Consider the following 22,631-nt stretch of genomic DNA (forward strand, 5'->3'; position numbering starts at 1 on the left):
AACACTTATACGTGGATGAATCAATGGAAATACATTGCCATTCAAAAGATTGGGATCAGTGAGATTTTTGAATGTTTTTAAAGAAGTCTCGTAAGCTCATCAAGGCTGCATTTATTTGATAAAAAAAAAAAAAAAAAACACCCTAACATATTTTTAGAGTTTAAAATAATTGTTTACCTATTTTAATATACTTTAAAATATAATTTATTTTTGTGATGCAAAGCTGAATTTTCAGCATCATTACTCCAGTCTTCAGTGTAGTGGTCGACCGATATTGTTTTTTTTTTGTTTTTTTTGACAGCCGATGCCGATATCTTGGAAAACAGGGTGGCAGATAACTGATAAAAAGCCGATATAATTGTTAAAAACTTTTATTTAATATTTAAGAAATTTGAAAAAAATTTGACAATGGATTAAAAAATAAAAGTGTAAAATAAACATACGTATACTTTACATGACAAACTATTTTTCACAAATAAATAAATCTTTAATAAAAATATAATTAAAAAGGAAGTAAACACTGTAACCAACCGGCCACTCATATTTTTCAAATAAAACCAGTGTAACACTCATTTTACATACAGCACACAGAGAAAATTACATGAATATGACAGTGGGCAAATGGATAAAGCACAGCATAATTTGAAATCATGAGTTTAAAGTTTAAAGCATTCAATTCACACGGACCGACCGTCACAGAGAACACGCGATCATGCTGGATATAAAAATGCACACTTCACAAGATCTCACAGCTGGATTAGACTAAGTTTGCAAGGTTTGTGAAAAGAAATGTTCATTAGTCATTCAAAGATTCATTTAAATTATACAATGCGTATTTGCTTAATGCTGACGACAAACGAGAAAGTGTTATAATGTTTGCCTTTCTATCACTACTAATATAAAAGCAATCGTTATAATATTTTTTGAATACATAAATGCCTTTGTTTAACTGTTCTATCTGATTATTAGACAGACTTCTACACAGAACTGTTAGTGACGACGGTGAACAAGAGGGAGAATGTGAGCACTGTGCTCTCAGTGCCGTCAAAATAAAACACATCGGCCAAACAGAAAAACTTATCGGCCCATGCCGAAATTAGAAAAATGCCAAATATCGGCCGATATATCGGCCTTGGCGATATATCGGTCGACCACTACTTCAGTGTCACATGATCCTTCAGAAATCATTCTAATATGCTGATTTGCTGCTCAAGAAACGTTTCTTATTATCATTGTTGCTTCATATTTTTGTGGATACTGTGATACTTTAATGATCAGAACATTTAAAATAACTGCGTTTATTTGAAATAGAAGTATTTTGTAACATTATACATGTAACATTATACATACATCAGTTTAATAAAACCTTGATGATTACTTTTTAAAAATGTTCTTACAAAAATAAATGTTCTTTTGATTGAAATATGACCTGGACCTTTCTTGGCGGTTGTGAGTCTCACCCACATTGAGAGCCGCACTACTATTCTTGCTGAACCGCAGTGTCTCTCATTGAAAACATTAAAGTAATTACGCTTCCAGTGCAGTCAATGTAATCTGCAGTCTATTTGTGACAAATTCATTGCCATGCAGAATTGAACAGAGCATGATTAAAGACAAGCTAGTGGACCCTGAGATCTCTTCAGGTGGATTCGCTTTGATATTATGCAGCAATTAACAGCTTTCGGACAGAAAGCGGCATCTGGCTGCCGGTCGATGATGGGAAGTTGTTGTTTGGTGTTCAGCTGTTTTTGTGTCTGAAAAACACACCAGCCTCTGAGGGGAATGTTTAGAACTGGCTGCTGATAAACGAATGCCGAAACGAGTTCAAAGGAATGGAAAATTAAAGCGTAAAGATTTCTGAAATCTGCTCCGTTTGTTTTCATGTTTTCATCTTTTGATGCTTACCATTCCAGCAGTTGTGTTTGAGCCAGCTAGTTTTCACAGGTTGGTTTTGTAACCCCTTTCAGCTGTTTCAATATAAAATGAATCATAAAAGAGTTATGGCTTGTTTATACTTACAAGACAAATGAAAAATAAAACTTCAATCAATAAAACTATAATTTTGAATATAACTATCTTTCTTAAAACTATAATATAATAACAAATAAATTATTTGTGTCTATCTATCTATCTATCTATCTATCTATCTATCTTAAAGAGCAATATAGAAGATATTAATAAATAGTTAGCCTGGCTTGTTTGTAATATATATATACAATATATACGAATAAAAAAGTAATGCAAAAAAAGGTCATAAATTCAACAGAAAAATGTACAATACTTTAAGTAAAAAAAAAAAAAAAAAATTAAAAAAAATTTAAGTAAATAAAAAAAAAAAAAATAAAATACATAAAAAAAAAAAAAAAAAATTATATTACAATATAAAATATTATATATATATATATATATATATATATATATATATATATATATATATCTATTATATAAACTAAGCTTAGTTAAACCTTTTGTTTGTATGTTTTGTGAAATATGAGCCAGACATTTCTTGACAGGTTTTGTGAGAAGTGTTTGAATCTCCTCTGTGTTGAACATGTAAATTAAATTTAATCAACCAGACATAACACACAAACAAACATCATATATAGCTATCCACACACCTCCCTACCTACCTCTTCCTCCTTCCACTTCATCAGCCTCTCCATCTCTCCTTCTGTTCTCCACTGCAGCCGAGAGCTGCCTTTGCATAATTACAGGCCAGGGGTTAAAAAGTGTCTCGAAACCATATTCTGTCTAAAAGCTGAGCTTCAAAGCCAGAGATAATATGCAAGTTTCTCAAAGGAGAGATCTTACTTTTGTAGTTGTTTGTTTATGCATTATTTTGTTGCTGTTTCCACCACACATTCAACTCCCTAATGCATTTGTCACGAAACCACATGGAAGGCCTATCTCAGCATTCAGGTTTTCTAAATTTCCCTCAATATGAAAGACAAATATTAAACATAAGTTCTTAAACGCACCCTGTATGCTGTTAACTTCAGCCGCAGATCTGCAATTACACCATAATTGTGGTAAATTCCCCTCAATATGAATGTGAAATATGGAACATGAAGAAGACATTAATTTGAAGTCGGTGCCCATTAAGGGATAATCGACGTGCAGCTGCCATAATTTCCTCTCTCGATTATGCAGTCTGCTGAATGCGCTCAGCGTCTCTGACTATTACTGCGTCTGGATCAGTTTTTACAGTTTGATGATATGGAAAATTGACATTTGTTTGGCGGGTTTGGTGGCGCAGGTGCTGGCTGTTTGACTCGGGTGTAAATCCCCGCCGCGGCTGTTCGTGGACACCGCTCTGATGTTCCAGTGCCCGCCCACGTCTGTTTGCTAAATTGGGTCAAATTCTGGCAATGTGCCGGAGCTCCTCCTGCAATATTCATTAATGACATTTCAGACTTGCTTTCTAATTGGTTGACACAGTTAATCACTGATCCCTTGTATTGCGAGTTGAGGGTGCCCAGAAAAAAAAAAGATAACAAAAGAGAAGAAGATGGAGTGAATTAGAAACAGCACAAGGCTGTGTGACAAAGCAATTAAACAAATGAGACAATTAATATATATATATATATATATAAAATAGATCACTAGACGTTTAGATTCTTTCATCATTCACTGGAGGGAATCTGAAGCAAGGTGTTTTATTCAATCGCATGTGATATTTTAATGTATGCAATGGTGTTCATGCGTTTTTAAAAACTTAAGGTATTTCTAAATGGTCAGTGGAAAAACATTGTAAAAAATGGAAATAATAAGAATAAATAAATGACAATGGTTATTATTATTGTCGCAGTTGTTGTTCTTAATGTTTAAAAATATGCAATATATAATAGTTATATTTTGCTATACACAACATATATAAGTATATACAAAATACAATTATTATTATTATTATTATTATTATTTAAAAAATATTTCCCATTTCCAGTAAATTACTAAATAATATTAACTGATGTTTCACTATTGAGGTTTTGTAAGTCATCATTCTCATTACTGCAAACACTACTGTAATCCAAAAAAATTGCCACAATTTTAAGAGCACAATATAATAATACCAATAATAATAATAACACACACGCATTTATTTTTAATAATAAAAGTCATTATTACATAATGTATTATCATGATACACAATACATGATTACTTGATAATTGAAATAATAAAAATATATTGCATTATGAGTAATGTAATGTAATATAATTTTAATTAGATATGCAAATTTCTGAATAAATTACATCTAACTAGTTACTATGTTTCTCTAGATTGGAAAATTGCCTTTTAGCATTTGAGAATCACATTTATTACTATTCAGCTCTGCTCTGAAGAATGAACGGCATCAAAAGTTAGTGTCAGCATTGGACTGGGAATTGAACTAAGCGTGTTTTAGTCTTCATTGTTCGGCCAGTGTCTTCGCTATCCTGCTGAGCCACTGCTAATGTGAGTGCAAACAATGGCCTCCTTGAGGAAATGGAACGAGTCCTGAGGGGAAGTGGTGTCAGTGGTCAGGGTGATAACCTGGCACCTGGCAATTACTGTCAGCGCTGCTCATTAATCTGCGAGAGTCCTTTACTCGCCTACAAGCAGCTGCCACCGCTGCCTCACCGTCCTGGAGACGTGGCTCTGGCCCGGCTGCTCATTTGTGCTCGCTCTGCAGCTCAAGGGGGATTGACTGAAGGAATGCTAAATTTAGACCATTTTTGAATTAGTCTCTCCGGTGTTTCTGAGGCTGGATATGTTGCTGTTATTGTTGTTATTTATTATTTTGTATTTATTAAGCAACACTGGCTGTCTGGTTAAAATGGTTAACAAAAAGATTCAAGAAAAAATAAAAGAACAGTGCCGTTCAAAAGATTGTCTGTAAGATAAATAAATGAACCACTTGTGTTTTTTTGTTTTTTTTTGTGAGAAATTAATACTTTTATTCAGCAAAGATACATTGCATTGTTATAAAGATTTCTTCTACTTTATTTATTTTCTTTTTTTATGCTGTTCTTTTGAACTTTTGAATTTTAAACCCTGAAAAAAAAAAAAAAAAAAAAAAATATATATATATATATTGCATGGTTTTCCCAAAAATGTTAATGATTATAGGAGAAATGTTTCTTGAGCAGCAAATCCGCATATTAGAATGATTTCTGAAGGTTCATTTGACACTGAAGACTGGAGTAATGACTGAAAATTCAGCTTTGCATCACAGCAATAAATTACATTTTACAATATATTCAAAAAAAAAAAAACACATTTTAAATTGTAAAAGTTTTTCAGAATATTACAGTTTTTACTGTGTTTTAACCAAATAAATGCAGTCTTGGTGAGCCCTAAGAGACTTTAAAAAAACATTTAAAAAAATCTGATAGATTTAAATTAAAATATTTTGAGAAAGAAAAGAATCCCAATATAATTCTGTCAATATTGTCATTTTGGTTCACAATCTGTGTGCTATTTTTAGTCAAACATATGTCAAGGAAAGCATATTTGCAGGAGCTCTGTGATATCCGTCAAAAAGGCGGAGGAGGAAACAAAAAGTGAAAAACCGAGAGCTTGGTTTTCCTTCAGGCTAGACTGTCCCACCAGATGACCCCCAGCTTCCTCCTGACAAATGCCTGCTATCTTCCTCGCATCAATCTCATCCGAGCGCTGATATATCAGGAAATAAATGAGAGGAGATCTCCACCTCTTCTGTCACTGCCTTAATGTGTGAGATAAGCAGCTCCACATAATTACAATCCTCCAAAATAATTGTAACAAAAGAGGCTAAATGCTTAGCGGTAGTTTTAATTAGCCCATGCTTCAAATTAATAATTGCCGCTTAAATCAGAAATCAGGCCCACTGTTGTGGCGGCTGCTTCGTTCTAATAACAGTGGCACTCGTCGGCTGTTTATTACATTATTTCTCTATGGGAGGCTTTCACCGGGGGCTGCGCAGGGGGAGAGAGATGCAGGCGCTCTATTTAGTTATCTTTCAAATGCAGCAAAGCTCAGCTAAGATTAAATTCATTCGCTTTTCCATGGATATCGCTGTTCATTTCCCCCCTTCATCGGCAGTGTTAGGAAGAGGTGGAGTATGAAAGAATGGAAGGAGAAAACTGCCAATGCCACATATTCCAGAACGTAATCATTCCACCAACAACATCAGCGTAATAAAGCGACTGGCCGCCATTGTTTAACATACAACGTGTTGTCAACGCATGCATAAGACTGAATATATGGCCAAGAGAAAATGTTGGTAATGTGTTTATATGAAGTCTGAATATATCACTGGTGTTTTCTCAGAGGAAGGAAGGTCCTCATCTCAAAATCATAAACATGTACAAAAAAAAATAAAAACAAAAAAAAAAAAAAACAAAACAGACATTACGAAAGAGGAGATTAAATCGTGTCTTACTTTAGGGTGTTTTCAGAGATTGCTTTGCGCTTGCTAACTTGCTGCCCTCAGGTCTCCATGATAGTCTGGTAACACTTTAGTATGAGGGCCAGTTCTCACTATGACTAGTTGCTTATTAGCATGTTTATTATTAACATGTTGGCTGTTTATTAGTACTTATAAAGCACTTATTCTGCATGACCATATTTTACATCGCTAATCCTAGCCAATAGCTAAACTTAACAACTACCTTAACTATTAATAAGCAGACAATAAGAAGTTTATTGTAACAAAAGTCGTAGTTAATGGTTTGCTAATTCAGAAAATTGGACTTTAAAATAAAAGTATATTTAGAACTAGTTGTTATTTGTATTTTCAATTTTAGTACATTTTTAATCATTTTGTTGTGTGTTTTATCATTTTGTTTGTGTTGTTTTTTAATTACTTTTTTTTTACTATATTTTAGGTAGTGTTATTTCAGTTTTAATTTGTTATTTTAGTACATCAAGTTGAATGAAAAATGTAAATGAGAAATATTGCTTTAGCAACTATGAGAAATAATACAAGTATAATAGCTCAATGTCACAAATAAGGCAAATAAGGATGCAGTGCGGATCTAAGCACAGCTATTTAGATTTACACAAACTTAAAACTGGACACAGGAAATGAATAACTTAAGGTTACACGCAACAAGAACTGACAATGAACAGAAGAGAACACATTAAATACACTGAAACAAAGCAAGCAAACAGGTGCAGACACTAATCAAATCAATGAGTTACTAAGGTAACAAAAATAGTGGCCGGGAAATCAAAACAAAGGAAACTAGAAAAACTAGAACAAAATCAAACAGGACATACTCGTGACACCCTGATTCTTGTCTCTAGATGTATTTTCATGAATGAAATGCCACGCGCTATAAAACTCAGTGTTATTCATAGTTCATTTCATTGATATCTTAAATACAGACTTTAAGTTTTGACAGCCCTGAAAGTATACTCCATCATTAGTTTCATCATGAGGCATTATGGATACTTGCTGTTTTTCCCACTTTGAGGAGAAATCACACTCACAGATACAGTCCATTGTCTTCACACTGTTAAACGGTCTCACACTGCTGCAGTCATAACTAGGGGTTATTTGCACCTCAGCATTCTTCCTTTAGTTCCTTAATCGTCTATAGCACCCTCTCACTGCCCAGCGCAGCGCTCTGTATTTGGAGGGTAATGCAGTGTCGGGAGACCCAAGTGCCTGGAAGGCTGTGCCACTGACAGCTGTAAATTTGATTTATCGTCCTGTCAGGTGTGCCCAGCACGCTGACATAAAGATAACTGACATCTTGCTGTCATTAAGGCCTGGGAAGCACCGTCAATCTCTCGTCGCTGTGTTTATTCCCACTTTTCTTTGTCACTTATTTCTTCCTCGACCCCTCAGAAGAAGCACCTGTCACCCTCAGACCAGGCCTCGTTTTTCTCGCACCGTTTCATCTCCCGCCTTCTGGAATAATTTGGTGATGGATTAAACGCCGTGGCTGAATCGCGGGACTCCGAGGTGCGCTTCGGAGGACGGCAAAGGCCGACTGAAGACGGACTGATTCCAGTTCTCTGGTTTCGTTGTGCTATCCATCAACTCCAAGAGCTGGATGACTCTCTGTTGCTCTGGGAAAGTGTCCTATTAGCAGGGGTTGAAGAAATATGTGTTTGAGGTATCTTGGGTCTTAGCAATGTTGACATTAGATGAAAGCAATGATTCTATCAGCAGAAAGTCCAAATATTTTAAATTATAAAATTGAAGGGATGAGTCATGAGTTAGAACAGCAAATCTTGTGTAGCATGTTGAATAGAATTGAGGCACGCATTTGAAATGTTGCCTGTGATCAAAATACTATACAGTAGATACTCGATTATTGTTAATGCTCATAATTACATGGGGATAGTTTTGGCCTAATGGTTAGAGCGTCTGACTTGGAACCCAAAGGTCACAGGTTCGAGTCTCAGTACCAGTAGGGATTTTTTTTTTTTTTTTTTTAATTTTCACCACTGCAGCAAAAAAAAAAAAAGTCTCCCTACTGCTCCTACCATACTTGGCTCCAAATCACGTCACTTAAAATTTATATAAAACCCTTTCACATTTCTCTTTATATATATTTATATATATATATATATATATTTATTATTTTTATGACACATTTGTATATTTTTATTATTTACACTATAGCAACTACTAAGTTTACTTAAAAAAATAAATCACATATCTATATAACAAAATATTACATCAGTAATAAAACAGCTTATTATTATTATTATTATTATTATTATTATTATTATTATTATTATTATTATTATTGCTGTTTCTATATTTATATATGGTCACAATATTTTTGGGATAGAAGATGAGAAGAAGATGCTTTCTTATTTATTTATTTATTTAGAACAAATCTACTTTATTAGTACTATTTAATATTTCACCCTAAACTAAAACCATGTCGATGATAATAATAACAATAATATTAAGATTATTATTGAAGTCATAATGACATATTATCAAATTGTACAACTCTACAAACAGGCACAGAAAACCTGGAGCCTTTTAAACAAATTGCATTTTATTTAATTTTTTTAATCCCAGAAATTGCAATTACATTTTTTTTTTTTTTTTGCACAAATTGTGCAGCTTTAGTTAAGGTGGTTAATTTTATCACAATAAAAAAGCAACATAATAGCAATAGCAAAAATCAAAGATGCTTTTGCAAGACAAAAAAAAAAAACATTATGAAATAAAAAAGTTAAATTGACAGAAAAACATATAAATCATGTCATTTACATGCTTCCAACCATTCAAATCCCTCACCCTAAGTTTGATAGTGAAAAGTGCCGTTAGCAAGCTAATTTGTTTTTAGGGAACAGCATATCTTTTGAAGCATGTCATGTATCCTTCAGTGAGTAAGTGAGTGAACTAACAAACAAATGACCAGACAATCGCTTAAACATCCTCATACATGCACATAATAAGAAAAATGAAAATTCACCATTTCTATCACACCGTTGTTCCTCCTCAGGGACTGATGCTAATGCTACAGCTAGCGGCTGTGGTGTGTGTCTGTTCCTGAGGGAGGTCTGCATTAACCTGAGGCCATTCTGCATTATGATAATGATAGAACCGAGTCTACGGGTCCTAATCAGCCACTGTCAACCAATAACACCGGCCACGGGGCCAACCAGCCACAGCTAGCATCGCACGCTCTTAGCTTAGCACCCTGCATGTTTGTTTCCTCGCTAATAAATGAAGTTGGTTAAACGGTAAGTCATTTACAGACATTAAATAACTCAGAAGAGACCTGGGAGAGGCTTTTGAGGAGCCGCTCAGATTAAGTCATCATTTTAATGAACGTAAAGAAAAATACGAGGCTGGCAGAGTCCCTCAGAGGGCGGCGCTTGGGTTTTCATTTGTGAAATCATTTACTCCACACGATGAATTTGGCATTGTCAACTACCGCAGTATGACATCTGCCTTTGTTTAAAATAAGCTTGAATTTCCTGTAACAATCCCCCACACTGATTGCCATATGAGGTCCTTCAAATCTAAATAAATGCTCCCCGAGGCTCCAGCCCTTCTTACAGCGTTTCAGACAGAGCTGCCTCTTCCTGGCAGTCTCCTGTCTGTTCCTGCAAAGCATCTGTGCACCAATCCAGTTACTTTATCTCCTCTGCCATGCTCTCCTCATCTGCTTAGTGTCAGCTCGGGCCTATTAGACAGATAAGGGCTTCCCTTGAATCTCTTACAGGCAGGGTTTTTTGCAGTCGATTTCTCGCATGCCAACTCGAATCACGCTCTTACTCTCTATCGTTCTTTCTCTCTCATTTCCCGCAGTCATTACGAGCAAGACCGTTCGGCGCTGAAGAAGAAGGAGTGGGAGCGAAGGACACAGGAAGTGCAGCAAGATGAAGACTTGTTCTCTACTGGATTTAATCTGTTTGGTGAGCCGTACAAGGTAAGGGTTTTGCCAAAAGGCCCAGTCAGAGCACACACACACATCATCTAACGCAGGGCAGCTAAAGGATGCTGAGTTGCTCTCTTTACATCCAATATTTACTCAACTCCTGTCCCCCCTCGGGTTCAGCTGGAATTGGTTTGAAGGAGTGCTTACGATCAGGGTTATGCAACTTTTTTTTTTTTTTCTTTAGATGCATCAGTAAAATATTACTTTTAGGATTAAAGTTAAGTTGTAATGGGTCAAGTTATATCCAAAACTGGAAAAAGCATTTGAAAAATGACTGTGCTAGATTTTAAAATCAGCATTAAATGGTATTCAATTTTATTGTCATATTCATATTACTAGTTAATATGTTTTGTTTATGTAATATGTTTACATTCATCACAATCCTTCGAGCCTATCGACCAGCTATTCACTGGGATCATGTCCATGCTAACGGTTTATTTGCAATCAATGAAAAATAGGTATCCATAGAGTGTTTAAAAGGGAGATATTCAAATGGTTGTTAAATAACAAAATGACACACACACACACACACACACACACACACACACACACACACACACACACACAGACACACACACACACATAGACACACACATACACACACACACACATACACACACATATATATACATATACACATATATATATATAATTATAATAAATATATAAAAATATATATTTTCTTTTTTATTTTATTATTTATTTTATTATTTAACAATAAAACATTGGCTACATTAAAAAAAATTATAATAATTATAATACCTGTAAAAGATAATCTTGCATATTACAAGTAAATCAGAATATTCAACAATTTTGTTGGCATTACATACACCAAATGGAGCCCGAACTGAATGCAAATTTGCAGTTAATTAAGAATATATATATATATATATTATTTATAACCTCGTGCTTGTTATGAACCAACCAGTTTCCCAGACATGAAGGTGAAAGGTCAAATTCACGCTCATGAGCATCTCAGCATACCCAAATGGTAATATACAATCTTTGCCATTACCTTTATTACATTAACATAACTGCAGTATTGCAACTGTTAACAAGAAAGGTCATACCTACTGTAAATTACAGTGATTAAATAGTTATCTTGTTATCAAGTTATCTTGCTTTTGCTTAAAATTGCTTTACGTTCACACGTGGCCCATGTGACATCAGTCGAAAAGGGAAGTTGTTTTTGAGAGTTATTACCCTTTTCAGGATTATGAAAGCAAACAGGAAAATTGTACACAGATGATTTGTGGAAAATAAAAAAAAGCCCTCGAATTTGTGTTAAAGAAGTAAACAGGGTCATTGTTGACTTTCAGAACTGTTGATCTACAGTAGGAGAGTAAAACACTTCCGTACATGTCACCACTCAAAGAACATCACTTTAATTGCATCAATAAGTGTCAAGGTCGCCCTTCCAGCCTCAGGTAGCTTATCTGTTTCCTTAGCCAGCTGTTAGCAAGGGCCGAGACAGACCATCTCAGAGAGAGTGAAGAACTGTCATTGCGGCGATCCCGAGGTCCTCAGGGGCAAAACATCACAACCAATATCCACTTGAAACCCTGTATTCAGTCAGTAGGAGAAGAACTGCCTTTGGCGTCATGGAACTGGAAAGCCTGGATGAGGACGATCTTACCATCACTCACCACTTACTCATGCCTTAATTGTTCCATCTGTGTCATTTCCGCGATACTGTCATGTAAACAGTTATGAAGGGATGAGTCGTGACAGGTTATGACAACATTTTACAGCTTTGGTTCTGATCCAGGGCAGCGATTTTCATTCTTGTAATAGAAAGTTTTCACTTGAGCGTGGTTTGAAGATTTCTTCTGGTTTGAGTGGCGGTGTTGCTTATGGTTTGTTCACACCAGACGAGAAGCGAATATACGCATTGCATCACTCACTCTAGATCACTCACGGGATGTTTTTCGTGTCACTTGTGAATAAAAACAGCATGATCAACCGTGGTGGAGATAACTACAATCGCTGTTTTGTACCTGTTGTCAAAAAGTCCCAAATACAATGGAAATCCAAATTCCGACGTGTCTTGGTTCACAGCACCTTCCAGAGGAGGATGAATAATGTTAGGATTCTGTATTAATGTGTGTGTTACATTTTACTACTGTATATATACACTGATATTACTATTATTTTTATTATTGATAGCAGCATCTCTGTAGCCATGCTAATAAAATACAGCTACCAGTACAATTGATTTTAATTGTTTTATTTGCTCCAGATCTGTATAATAACAGACGGCTACAATAATGCTCTCTTCTATTCAACTGGACGTGTCAAGAAGCTCTTCGCTGATTGGCTTGCGCGAGTCATGCGAATTTTCCGCTCAAGTTGAAATTTTTCAAGTGATTCACGTCGCCCGGCGCAAATTCGCCTCTATTCCTGTCTCTGCGTTGACTTTGTATGTAATCTACTTGCGTGAATAATTACATTCGTGTCTGTTGTGAACACACCATTAGAGTTTGGCAGTTAAACGACTGTGATATTTTCCCCTCAAAAGCTGTGATTGAGGGTTGTTTAGCTTGGTCGAGTTGAATAGTCATCATACTATAGAGTAAAGCATATGTCAGCTTGTGCATTTTAGTTCTGTCAAAGGATCTGTGATAATTGATGCAGATATGGAAAATGATGTATGAGCTCGATTTACCATCGGGAACATCCGAGTTTAGTTTACTAGAAGAGCTAATTCCCTCATAAATGGTGTTCAAACATGATGGTGTGTCTGTAAACTGGAGCTTTAAAGAAAGGAATGCCTTTTTTTAGAAGAAGAGCCTGAAATTTGTCTGTTGCTTCCCACAGAGCAGCAGTAGAAATATGTAGTGCTGCCTCTTTTTTTTGAGGGCTAATTACAATTCTCCTTAGACAAGGCACGCTCTCTCCCCCTCCGTTTGGTTTCGGGTTTATTTATTTATTTTTCCTCCTTAACTTCATATCTACATTCCCTCTCTCTCTCTCTTTCTCTAATCAACTCTACACATGCCATTTATCTTCATCTGGTCCAGACCTCTTACTCTTAGCCTCTGAAATTAGTTGCCTCATCATCAGAGCTCCCCACTAAAAAACTTCAGCCTCACATATATAAAGTTAAAATTGGGTCGCTGCTGACGTCAAGACGAAGCTGCGAGCAGAGCTTTTGCTCAGAGTTTTAATGTGAAAATCATTGGTCTCTGAAATACTTACAGGGTGACATCAGGTGAAGGGTACATTTGTTGATTCTTTTGCTTTATTTATATAGTATTTGTAATAATGAAAATGGTCTCAAAGCAGCTTTACAAGATGCCAAGACTAAATCCCCAGTGAGCAAGCACAAGGTGTTTGTGATAATGAAAAACTTTCTAAGTAAGGACGGAGATTGGCTACAAGGTGAACGTGTCAGTCTATGGTCGCTCAAGAAGAAAAACTTCATAAATCCATTGTCTCTATCATGTAATCTTTTTGCTATTTGTACAAGAAACTACAGTGGCGCCAAAAGGTTTTTGGACAATTAAGACACATTTAAAGTATTGCTTTAGAGTACAAAACTCAAATCAAACCAAGACCAGTTGTTTACGGCACTGCAGTGCAAAAACCTCGTAATTGAGCCTTGAGAAACCACCAGGAGTCTTGAGTAAGTCATTGTAATTCTTATCAGCACAAACATGCCTCTTTTTGTGTAAATTAGACTTATTACACATTTATTCACAAAGCACAGTGCTATTTGCTTGTCGCAATTAGCATTGCTTTATTAGAAAAAGCAGGGGGTCAAATGACTTCCGTTGAAAAGAGATGTTTGTTTAAATTTTCTATTGATCATGGCAGTTATTCATCAAATGAAATAATAAAGAAAAACAAACAAAAAAATCACAAAATCAAAGTTATATTTAGCACACAACACTTTCAACATTTTTTCAGCAGAGCTAATTCAAATTATCCCATTAAAACTGCACACACCAATAATTTTGTATTCTATTCTGCACTGCAAGATGGGGAATTGTGCCGTGAAAATTGCATTCGGCACTAATTTTGTGGGCGCATGTACGCCGTTACCTGATTTGTGTAATTCCTTTAGTGAATCGCGCACAAAAACAACACAGAAAGCACATGCAAATTAACAGCACAATCAATGGGCACAATTCATTCCTACTGAATTCCCCTATTGTCTCAGTTCACTAGTGCCCTGGACAAGGAGTGAGCCATTTCTAGAGCTGTCCAATGCTCTGAAATGTTCATTTCCTAGAAATTCCCAGAATGCACCATAAAAACAGTGAGCATCAATTACTCTCTGTGTTAATCTACTGGAAGTGATCTTATGTCTATATGAATAAGCATTTGTTTAACTTGTTAATAATTGTATGTATAACTTTTTTTGTGTATACAGATGAACATACAGATTATGTATTTTATGTTGTTATATTATTATTTCTATACTAATATTATGTTTATTAATATTTTCTGGTTTAACTTTAATTTTAGTGTAAATTTTAGTAATTGTGTTTTGTGCTTTTGTCATTTTTATTAGTTTTTACTTTTATTGTTTCTACTTCAACTTTTATTTCAGTTTTAGTTCTATTAATTTTAGTGCTTTCACATGAAATTATTTTTTCTTCTGTTAGTTGACAAGGCACCATTTCTATTTTTGTTGTTGTTATTTTTATTTATTTGAGTAAATGAAAAAATATGATGTTTAATTACTTTAATGGTTTAACAATAATAACATTTATTTTTTTCTATTTATTAATGTATGTTTGGTAGGATAAAATGGATACAAATATATTATTCTAAATAGAATATAATGAGAATTGTATTCAATTGGAAAAGACAATAAATCACATTGACTCCAGTTTGCTAATAGTCTTTAAAAAAAAAAAAAAAAAAAAAAAAAGGGAGATAAGTTCTGAAAAAAAAAAGATTAGTCTCATTTGCATATGTCATTTGGTGTGATGTTTTGTTTTTCAATTCAATGAAGTTCATACATATTTAATTAAGGCACATTTATTCTAAATTTTGGAGGCACTACACATGAACACTGTACTGGGGGGTGGGGGGTGCACTTGACAAATGGAAGCTCAAACCATTTCTGAGTGAGTTTGCATAGAGAATGTAATTGTTCCTGGCCCACAGGAATGTGCTGCCCCAGCATTCCTCTCTGCAGCTGTGCGGTTGCATCACTCTCCTGAATGATGTGCTGTGCTTTGAACCTGACTCCATTCAGTGAGTCACACTGTGTCCTGTCAAATGTGAGAGGGATTTGGAGCTCAAAGCGGCCGCTGAAGCGGAGCACAATGAAGAATCCAGACAGAAGCTCTGTGAGAGCATCTTACCACATAAGACGCTCCAGTGTTTGATAGATTAACAAGCAAAGCACTACGTAAATATGAGTATGTCCTTAAAATGCGAATGAAAGTTAAAGGTGCTGTATGTAATTATTATTATTATTATTATTTATTTATTTATTTTTTTGATCATGCTAAAGCATGAAAATATCATAATATGTTTGCAGATAATTAGGAAAAATGCTAAGCTCGCATACTTGTTTCTACAAAAAACAATGCTACAGTCAGTTATTCTACTTTGAAATGAGTTCTGTGTCGGAATGTCTGTTTTTGTTTTGGTCTGTGTGATTCCAACTATTGCCAATTTACCCAATAGTATTTCGACTCCCCGGGTTGCCATTTGGCAGAAAATACAGCATATTGCACACATATTCTACTCGACCTAAAAAGTCTTAACCATCTAAAAATCTCAATGACCAGACGAATATTAAAACACGGATAAATCAACAGTTTAAAACAACCAGCCATAGTACTCATTTCAACCACTAGCTGCCGATTCCGTGACCTCAGTCTGGCATAGAGTCTGAGGAGGAAATTTAACAACAAAATAAAATTTGAATTTGGACTGCAGTACTCATTTCAACCACTAGCTGCCGATAATACATACCGCATCTTTAAACATTTCCCTTCAAAACTTTAAATAGCTGAAATTGCGCAAAATATTTAACAACCACATGGATTCTTCCATGTCGTAAGTCAATACGAACTTTCCTCTTCATGAGAGCTAGGACATGAGCACTTCGTTTTTTTTCGTTTCTTTGCTGCCCTCCACCCCCGACCACTCATCTAAGGCTGCTATTAGCTAATCCCCCTAAATCCTGTTTAATGGAACTGTGCCGTTAACAGCTATTTGGGACTAATTTACTGGTTCCCAGATCGCTTGGCACCTTCAAAGCAGTTCCAGTGGTACTAACGCCGTAGCCCGAGTGCCCCCGACACCCGCTGGTGCTTCTACCTTCCCCCCAGTGTCCCTTCATGGCCCTTCGCTCCTGTTGGACATGCTTTTTCTGTGCAAGGCTGTTTTTAAAAGCTTACAGCCAGCCAAGGTCAGAAATCTGGAGCGACTCCAAGAGTTTTCTACCACCCCAGTCACAGAGAGACTTTTCTCTTCTTCTTTTTTTGCCCCAAGGCAAATATTCCTAAATTACCCTCTACCACAAGCAACTTTTGCTGAGTCAAATGCACTAAATGGGCGAATAGACATCTACCTGTGCATGTTCACACAATGCCTTGTTTCTGCTTAACTTAAAAAAACCAGTCTAATTCTAAGTCTAAATATTCATCTTAATTAATTTTGTTAGTATGTCTGAATTGAATAAAATCAGTCTAATGCTCAGTCTCAGGAGTGATTTGAGTTGTTGTGCTCAAAATTGTATTTACAGTAGCTTGACTCACTGGGAATTGTTGTTATGGCTGCCTTGTTTTTGCCACCAGGTTCACTTGGCGACAGTGTGAACACAATGAACTTTGTCATCATCAATTATGTCTGCTTTAATGCTTATATTTTTATGTTCATATTAGAGGATGCAACAACCCAAAACTTGCATCCTTGATTTTATCCATCAGGAATTGATAAGATGATGAAAAATATTTTCTATATAACAGATGGTTGTAGGGGTTGAAAAATAAAACCACATTAGCAAAGTTTTGTAAGCAAAAAAAATATGTTGTCAACTGTAAAATTGTGTGGCAATTTATAAAGCACAAAAGTCAGTTTTAAACCAAGTGTCTTTGACCAACTTAAACAAGAGCTAAATCTGCATGAAGAACGTTTTCGCCCTTTATGTGAAACTCCATATTGCACAGATTCCTATTGAAATGACTGGATTTTGCCCGAAATTCTGCATAGCAACGATAAATGTGACCTTGGTCACATTAACCTGAAAGGAAAGTTGTTTCAGAGTCAGAGTATTATACTATGAAGATAGACATTTGACCGCATTTACTAATAATGTCATACTTTTTGAACAAAATATGTATTCTCGTGCAAAATTCCTTATGTTTATGAATCCAAATTATTCTAAATGAGGGAATATTTAGGTAGTAATTTTGAATAAAATGCGGTCAAACCATTTCCATATAAGCATTTCCATATACATTGCATTAGAAAATGTTTGTACACAGATTTTATGCAAAAATATGGAGACTCTTTCTTTCTTTCTTTCTTTCTTTCTTTCTTTCTTTCTTTCTTTCTTTCTTTTCACAAAGGAACAAGCACATCTAAGCAGGTTCAGTTTTAATTTTAAGCTGCCTCCAAGTTATTTCTGGAGCTATTGCTTGTCACAAGAGTTTAAGGTAATTTCCTGATGGAATTTCACCATACACATTCTTTCTTTTTCTCCTTTCCTCTAACCAATCTTCTATTGATTTTAAATGATGTGTAGTCTGAGTTTTCTCTTTTGACTCAGCATCGATCCTTCATCCGAAGCATTAAAGGCTCTGTAGACCACTGCTGTTTGCTGTTCCTGTCTTTGTGTGATCCAGACAGGATACATATACTGGCAAAGAAATATTGAATTATTGCAAAGATGTTTTCCTGACATTACCGTCCTTCAGAGTAAGAAACGTGTGCTGTGTGGGTTTAGTTTCTGAGTGCTGCTGAGGTTTTGATACTATTTGTCTGAGATCTGGAGGTATTGCCACCTTCATTACCATCGCAGTTGTTGGTTTTCTGGCCGGGGGCAAGAGCCCCGAGTGCTCGCACCAGATGAGCACAAGGCCCTTTTGTAAACACTGCCAATGACTTGTCAAGGACAGACAGCATGCACACACACACACACACACACACACACACACACACACACAAAAAAAAAAACCAAAAAAATACACACACACACACACACACACACACACACACACACACACTCATGCATCATGTCAAACAACAGATAACAGTCTACTTCTAATTTAAAGTACTTAAACTACAGTATTGTACTTTTTTCTATACCAGTGTAATATGCAGTGACAACTATAAGTAACTATACAGGTTAGTTCCATTCCTCAAAAGCTCTCTTTATGCAAGTTGTATTGTGTGTAAATTTACCCATAATACATGTTTCATTATTATTATTATTATTATTTGGCGCCCATGTTAACAGATGAGAGTGTTAAAAACAGAAGCAGGAGAGGCACATCAAGTGTAGCAGAGTCATGCGTTAAAGTGATGATGCAATGATGATGGACTAAATGAATATGATTTTTTTATGAAATAAGTACAATACACAAAAAAAGCATATATACATAGTCTAGTTGTTTGATAAATGCCAGCAGATTTTAATGACACACAAATGAAATTATTTAAATTAAAGCTTAAGTAGAAAGTTGCTTTTCTTATTTTAAATGGATGGATGGATGGATGGATGGATGGATGGATGGATGGATGGATGGATGGATGGATGGATAGACTACTCTAACTACCTTTATGCTAGTATGTGGTTCCAAATTCAGCAACTCCCTTTATGATTCATTCACTGAATCATTACTCAACTTTTTCTGAATCATTCTGGAATGAAACACTACTTTGGGATTATATTATTTGAGTGTAAAATCAGAGAAGCATTAATAATACTACTACTAATGACTTTTCAACAGGTTTTCAAACAGGTTTTCCCAGACACTCCCTCATCTGGTCCACCAGTGATCCACCCCAAACTCACATCATTTTGTTGAGTCAATAGTGGTATTTCCAATAAATATTTGAATGCGAATGTTAGGAAATCATATAACCATTCTGGTCAAAAGTGTTAATTAAAATCTACAAAAGTGTGAATACAATTTTTTAAATGTGCATGGAAATGCATAAGTTGAAAATTTGAGGTTAGTTTTTATTTGCTATCAAAAAAAAGCACCTCAATCATGCGACTGAACATTGTCATTCTCTAGCAAACTGTAAGTTCATCAGAGATTTTTGTCTGCTCCCTGTAAACCACAAGTAATTTATGACACTTAACAGTGGCTTCCAAAATTTCTACAACCTCCATTTATATTTAACTCCAGTTTTGCTGGAAGTGACGTTTATATTATTCTCTTGAACATATGCCATGGAAATCGCAGATCATAACTTGGAAGGAAATGTGGAAATTCCCAACTCAAATCAAGCCAGTGCAAATCCACTGCATGATGAGATACTCGTCAGTCATTTAATGTTCCTATCCAGCATGTCAGCCTAAAAGACGATTTATAGCTCCTAAACACATCTGATTCGTTTTCACGAGTGAACGGATTGTTTATACTGAGGTTCTTGTTAACATCCATAATGAAGGAAATTCTTTCAAATACTGAGAATTCTCTGGTGAAGCTGGAAAGGGCCAGCAATTGAGAGAGAAAACAAAGACTCTCATTGTACGTGTGAATAGCCTGCGCAGAGTGGTAGCACCCAAGTACCCAAATCTCTAGAACACACAGTGTCTTTTTAATATGACCCCATTAAACTGCCTTTACACTGCTGGTCCCACCTAAACAAACAAACACACACACTTAGGACACAAACATTCACACAGACATGGGCATAAATCTATCAAGAAGCGTGTCTACTTTTCTCTTGATGATGGTATCCTCTGTTTTGCCTCTATGTTCATATGTTCATTTTGGCCTGCAACTAGGACTGTATTTCACAGTTCAAAAAAATCAGTCTGTACGAGTCATTACAAGCATTTACCAAGACTTTGTGGAGTGTTTTAAAGAGGCAGCTGACACTGGAGCACTTAAGTATGTTTAAGTAGGTAATCTGTCCTTGTCTTGAAGTAAAGAAGGCCACTAGGGGAAGAAGAATGCTTTCCTTTCTTCCCAAGATGCTCCATCCGGACAATTAAGTAATGGTCAATGCAAAGTCTCTTGTAACCCTTTAAACTTTTGAGTGCTTAAAATCACATTGATGTGATTGATGATGTCACTAATCCCCCTAACTGCATACTAAAATACTTTAATCCAGAAATTATAGCATTTGTGACTTGATTTATTTTTGAAACTTCTAGAGTTTACATCAAAGTCAGCAGTGCTTTTTGAGTATGTTGGCTGTTGTTCTATTGTGTAACAAATACTTTAAGAGAAATGAAAAAGAAACAGGTGAGTCAATTGTTGTTATAAAGAATATAGAGATATAACATGAATTCATTCATTCATTCAATTTATTTTATAGAGAACAGATAATGATGCACTTATGCAGAAAACAAGGCAGTAAAATATGTTTTCTAAAATATGTTTGCTATGTGTTTCTTTTACTTTATTAATTTTTGATGTAGTAACTCCCAAAACCTCTCCTAAACCTACTAGCCATTTGAAAGTGTTTATATATTCCAATGAACACTTTAATTAGCTAGTAAAAGCTTTAACCGTCAATGGAAGTACACAATTAATCATTCATAAATGGCTTATTCATAACTTTAAGAAACTTTGAACATAAAATGTCAGCAATCAACACTTTAAATGAGAGCATTTCTCTCTTTCTCACCTTCCCCCGAGCTGGAACTGCCGTGTAGAATGCGTGTCTGGCTGCGGTCCAGCATTCTCATGCTTCACTCAAGCAGTCGAGCTCACACAACAGCTCTTTGTGTGAGCCACAGATGGATTTTCCCTCACATTGACCGAAGCACCTCGTCTGGGAGGTTTACGCACTCCTCTCACTCAAGAGTGTCCCTTTCAGATCTTTCACTCTAAAAACACCAGAGCAGAGCCACACTGGCCCACATTCCCATCCAAGTGCTGCCAGAGAACAGCACTCATAATTCAGAAATGTCATTATAATAAATCTCTGAATAACAACCATATAGTCAATAAGGTTTTATTGCTGACATTAGTGCCCAGTCAACAGCACAACACATAACACAATCACAACATCAATAACCATACCCTCTGTTGTGTGTAAGGTCACATGTTAACCGTCCAGTGCATAATTCCATCACTGCTTTAATAGCCTTTCGTGCGCTGTGCTGGTTGTGGATCATTTAACATTATTTGTTTATTGACTGTTTATGTTGTTGAAAGCCATAACAGATGCATTTGCATTTTAGAAGAGCTGCACTGTTATAAATGTAGCAAATACATTTGAAATGAATGGAGAATGCTAATAGATTTATCACTCTACCTCACCTTCCTTCTATTAATAAAGCATCCAATAACAACAATTTAAAAAAAAAACAAAAAAAATTAATTAATTAATACATCTACTACCTCATCATTCAGACTCTTTAAAAATTAGGGTGCTGGTAGGAGCCTTGTAAAGAAAAATATTGCTTATGCAAATAATCAGTGTGTGTGTGTGTATCTCTCTTCTGTAGAACGCTGTGCAACTAATGATGTGCCGCACAACCTAAAAGATAACGATTATTATAAAAATGGACTCTTGTTGTGAGCAAAAACAGAATAGTATTGGACTGACATTTCTGGAGAGGAGAATACTGTATCTTTCTGGCCGCCCTAAATTCAGGAGACGTTTACAAACATTATTTTATGTAGATCAGCACACAGGCACAGATAGGAACGGCACAAAAACAGAAAATACTGAATAGATTCTAAATACAGCGTCTCGCCATTTCTGTGATCACACGTTGCTGGGTTTCATAAATATTGACTAACATCAAATGGAGAGCTGGCGTGCATCTCAAAACTATGTTAATGGTCTAGTCAGCTAAAGCTCATGATAAATTCTCAGTTTCTTTATACTGACAAAACCACACTCCACATACATCCACAATAAAAATGAATCTTCTAACAAACTAAATTACTCCTTGACTTGGCATTCACACTCACAGATTAGAGTCTTACTTTTGGGTTTTATGGAGTTCTTGCTGTGTTGTGGAATGTTTTGTCTTTATCTTTATATTTTAGCTTAAAATTACAGTCCACTGACATTTGCAATACAGTTGATTTTTAATTTTTTTTAATTCAAATTAAATAGATAATTTACCTAAAATTTAAACTTCT

The 22,631-nt window shown here is 35.5% G+C and overlaps 1 protein-coding gene across 2 annotated transcripts in view; it reads left to right on the top strand.

Moving 5' to 3' along the window:
- LOC109102023 (AF4/FMR2 family member 2-like) overlaps window positions 1-22,631 on the top strand; it is a 135,283-nt gene that overhangs the window by 36,498 nt on the left and 76,154 nt on the right. For both annotated transcript variants that reach the window (XM_042769841.1, XM_042769840.1), the window contains exon 2: window positions 10,251-10,371. In XM_042769841.1, coding sequence (XP_042625775.1) covers window positions 10,251-10,371 — 121 coding nt within the window. The remainder of the gene's footprint in view (window positions 1-10,250; window positions 10,372-22,631) is intronic.

The sequence above is a fragment of the Cyprinus carpio genome, chromosome A14 (genome assembly GCF_018340385.1).
Source record: "Cyprinus carpio isolate SPL01 chromosome A14, ASM1834038v1, whole genome shotgun sequence".
In the NCBI taxonomy this organism is placed as follows: Eukaryota; Metazoa; Chordata; class Actinopteri; order Cypriniformes; family Cyprinidae; genus Cyprinus; species Cyprinus carpio.